General features: G+C 33.5%; 1 protein-coding gene across 1 annotated transcript; it reads right to left on the minus strand.

Annotated features, from left to right (window-relative positions):
- Positions 1-1269: 1269 nt before the first annotated feature.
- LOC139862905 (SNF1-related protein kinase regulatory subunit beta-3-like) lies at positions 1270-2975 on the minus strand. Its single transcript, XM_071851531.1, has 3 exons — positions 2847-2975; positions 1824-1918; positions 1270-1737 (listed from the first exon to the last, which is right to left on the minus strand). The coding sequence occupies exons 2-3, from the start codon at positions 1848-1850 to the stop codon at positions 1411-1413; spliced, it is 354 nt and encodes a 117-aa protein (XP_071707632.1). The 5' UTR covers positions 1851-1918; positions 2847-2975; the 3' UTR covers positions 1270-1410.
- Positions 2976-3430: the final 455 nt, after the last annotated feature.

Raw genomic sequence — 3430 nt, forward strand, 5'->3', positions numbered from 1 at the left:
ATTACATATTATATTCAATGGAATGACAAAATACAATCGTATTGAACAGAAAGTTACACTTATCATATATAATACTATCACCTTGCTACAAAGTACATATTAAATCTTAAATAATTACAAATGCCCTCTACAAATCCACATGTCATGGAGAAACTCTCAGTTAGTAACAAAAAATTATGAAACAAATCAAAGTAGCAAAGACGTAATTGAAACGCATAAAAACTTGGAATCGAAACGGGAATTTACGAATTAGAATGTGCAATCCATGAATTCAGTAATGTATATTACAATTGACAAAACTGCACTTAATAAATGATAAATTCGTTTAGAATCAATTTGGATATTTTATATACAAACTGGATGAAAATCATATTAAATATTGATTAACATACCTCTTTGAATAATTGAACAATTGATATGCTAAATGATTAACTTCGTTTGTCGACAGTCTTAATTTCGTTTAAAGCTTACCAATTAAGTGCAGCTTGAAAAAAAAAAAAAAAAAAAAAAAAAAAAAAAAAAAAAAAAAAGCTTACGAATTGAGCTTTGAAAGATGGCTGCAAATCGTCCATTAGAATGTGATAATCCGGAAAACGGTAAATAGGGCTGTAAAAGGTCGCCATAAATCGGAAAACATTAGCCGGAAAACGTCCCAGCGAATTTATGTATACCGGCAATATTATACAAAATTAGGACCGTTCTGCGAGTAAAATTGCAGCGATTAAGTACGCTGTGGCGGCGAGGTTTAGCAACAGCGCCGGCCGCCATAATCGGCGGTGGTTTTGTTTCATGAAGAGAGAGAGAGAGAGAGAGAGAGAGAGAGAGAGAGAGAGAGAGAGAGAGGTGTGTGGGAGAAATAGGCGAACGGTTCTGGTTATTGTGTGTTTTAATTTTCAATTTTTAATACTCCGTATAATATACTCCATAATTCAACTAGTAATTGCGAATTTTCTGATGCCACGTGTCATTTTTATGTAATTAACAGAGTTAATTTAGATTAAAATACTGATTAACACGTGGACCGTCATTAATAGGTTGATTAAGGGCCTGACACGTCGGATATAATATTTACGCTTTGTAAAATGTACAGAAGATTTTTATACGATAAATTACCAAATAATTTGAACATCCCTTCTATATAGTTCATTGATAAGGATAACCTTTTTTACAGCATATTACCACCACCAAAAATATAGAATAACGGCAGACACTCAGAAACAAAAAACTTAATCTTGAATTTACAAAAGTACAAATAAACATCATATAGTAGTAGTCATTAATAAATAAAGCATTCAAAAAATTTATGAACATCAGTTAACAATTTCAGTTCACACAAATGGAAACTAAGCTAATCACTTAGGCCCCTGTGTTCAAACAACATTTTGCAATCATACAGAAACAAATAAAAGATCAAGTGCTGCTAGCACCCCTTCTTTGTACTGGTTTATAAAGTACAACATTCACGTATTTGGCACGAAACCGATGTGAAAACCCAAGTGCCACTACTGACCGTGGAGCCTCACGGTTTTCAATGTACAAATGGTTCAAGACCACATGTTGTGGGTCCGGTAAAGGTGTAGATGGGCCACCGTTGGTAGGGTAGCTTAATACAGTGTGTTGCAGGTGCTGAGGAACTATAGGTGGGTCCCGTCCGTCATCTTCGCTTGCAGTGTAGACGTTGTTGTAACTTGCATCGGGTGATCTTGGGACTTCAAAACCAGCTACAACAGGTGTTTCCTACACAATGAAATTTATAATGTTGTAATTTGTTAACGGTATATGGTTTTGTTTACTGAATAGTAACAAAAAGTTAATGAACGTACCTGATCTTGGCCACGAGGAGTGCTCATAGTAGAGAAAAAATGTAGATTAAAATACAAGTGCAGATCATTAAATAGGGTATGATGAATCCCTTAACCTGAAAAATGCACACACTAGACTGTATCAGGGCAAAAATGGTATGCACAACTCCACTGTATTCTCGCCTAGAAAAGGCCAATTTGTACTAAAAATGGCCTAGCTGCTATAATACTCATGTAAAAATAGTAGTCACCGCTTCAAAAAAATTTGCAAATAATAGATGGCCAACTAAACAATACCCCTAAAACATTCTAAACCATCACAACAATAAGTTTATTGAAATTAAAATGCTTCAAGTCTAGACTGAAATCTACAACAAATTGTAGGAGTTATCGACTTGTAAGAATAAACGGAGTTTAAATGGATAAATTGTCACATTCTTCACCATTATGCAACAGGTGATGTGTGGAAACATATGGTTCAAAAAAGGTTAAACTGCTGATTTTTTAATGAACTCGTGGCACTACGATGTAGTTTAATTTCAATAAAGGTATTGTTGTGAAGGTTTAGAATGCATTTCATTTCATTTATCAATAAAATGCATTTCATTTATCCACTGTGAATAAATCCTCCTATTTTTTTTCCATACGCCTAATCGATCAAACGAATAGACAATTAAGGGACAGAATATTTAGTTGCCTCACTTTTAGTTCAAAAATAAATCCAAAATTACAATAGTATAAACCACTACTCAGAATATGAAATCAGAAATTCACTAAATAGCTGTTTTATTGGTATAAATTGACATATACATAAAAACCTAAATCAACTAAGCAAAAAAAATAGATTATAAATAACGAGAAAAAATCGAACATTAATTCTATCCGTATCCGCCTCAAATCCTATCAAATGTCATTAAATTTTAAAATATGATATATCTGATATACAAGATCCAATGAAATTCTAATAATTTGTATTAATTACGAATTTAACTGAAATAACATATATTACAGGTAACATGAAATGCGGTTGAGATAGAGAAGAACCTGATGGATCTGTTATAGTTTGATTGCGATTCAGGCGTATACTTAATATCCACAAACCTGAATTACGAAACAATGAAATTTGTTGATGAACCCTAGAAATGGTAATAAGGGGAAAAAAGTAAAGAGAACAGGACACAGTAGGTGTAGGAACAGAGGGAGAGCAGAAGGGGGATGGACTTTTAGTGGCCCAAATGTTAGCCCAAAAGTTAGTCCAAAATTTCGTTTAGTAAGCCCAAGATTCGGTTTAGTAAGCGTATTTTATTTTTAAATTAATATTCATGAACCATGATGAGTAAGGACCCTTTTTTAATTATTATTAAAATATTAAAAAGTCATCTTATTATCTCTTTTATATGCTAAATACTCATCTAAGTAATTTTTAAATTATAACCACCCAGGCTTGTCTGAGTGATCACCGAGTTGATCAATAAAGCACACCACCCGGATTTAATTTCTGGCTTTGCCAAATTATTAAAAAAGAGAGTGTGACTAGAGGGTGCGCATAATGCACAATTCATCAAGTACCAGGTCTCGCACTCGGAAGACTTGATTACCCGAGGTTTTACCTTCTATGGAGGAGCCAA

This window comes from Rutidosis leptorrhynchoides, chromosome 8 (assembly GCF_046630445.1).
Source record: "Rutidosis leptorrhynchoides isolate AG116_Rl617_1_P2 chromosome 8, CSIRO_AGI_Rlap_v1, whole genome shotgun sequence".
Classification (NCBI taxonomy): domain Eukaryota; kingdom Viridiplantae; phylum Streptophyta; class Magnoliopsida; order Asterales; family Asteraceae; genus Rutidosis; species Rutidosis leptorrhynchoides.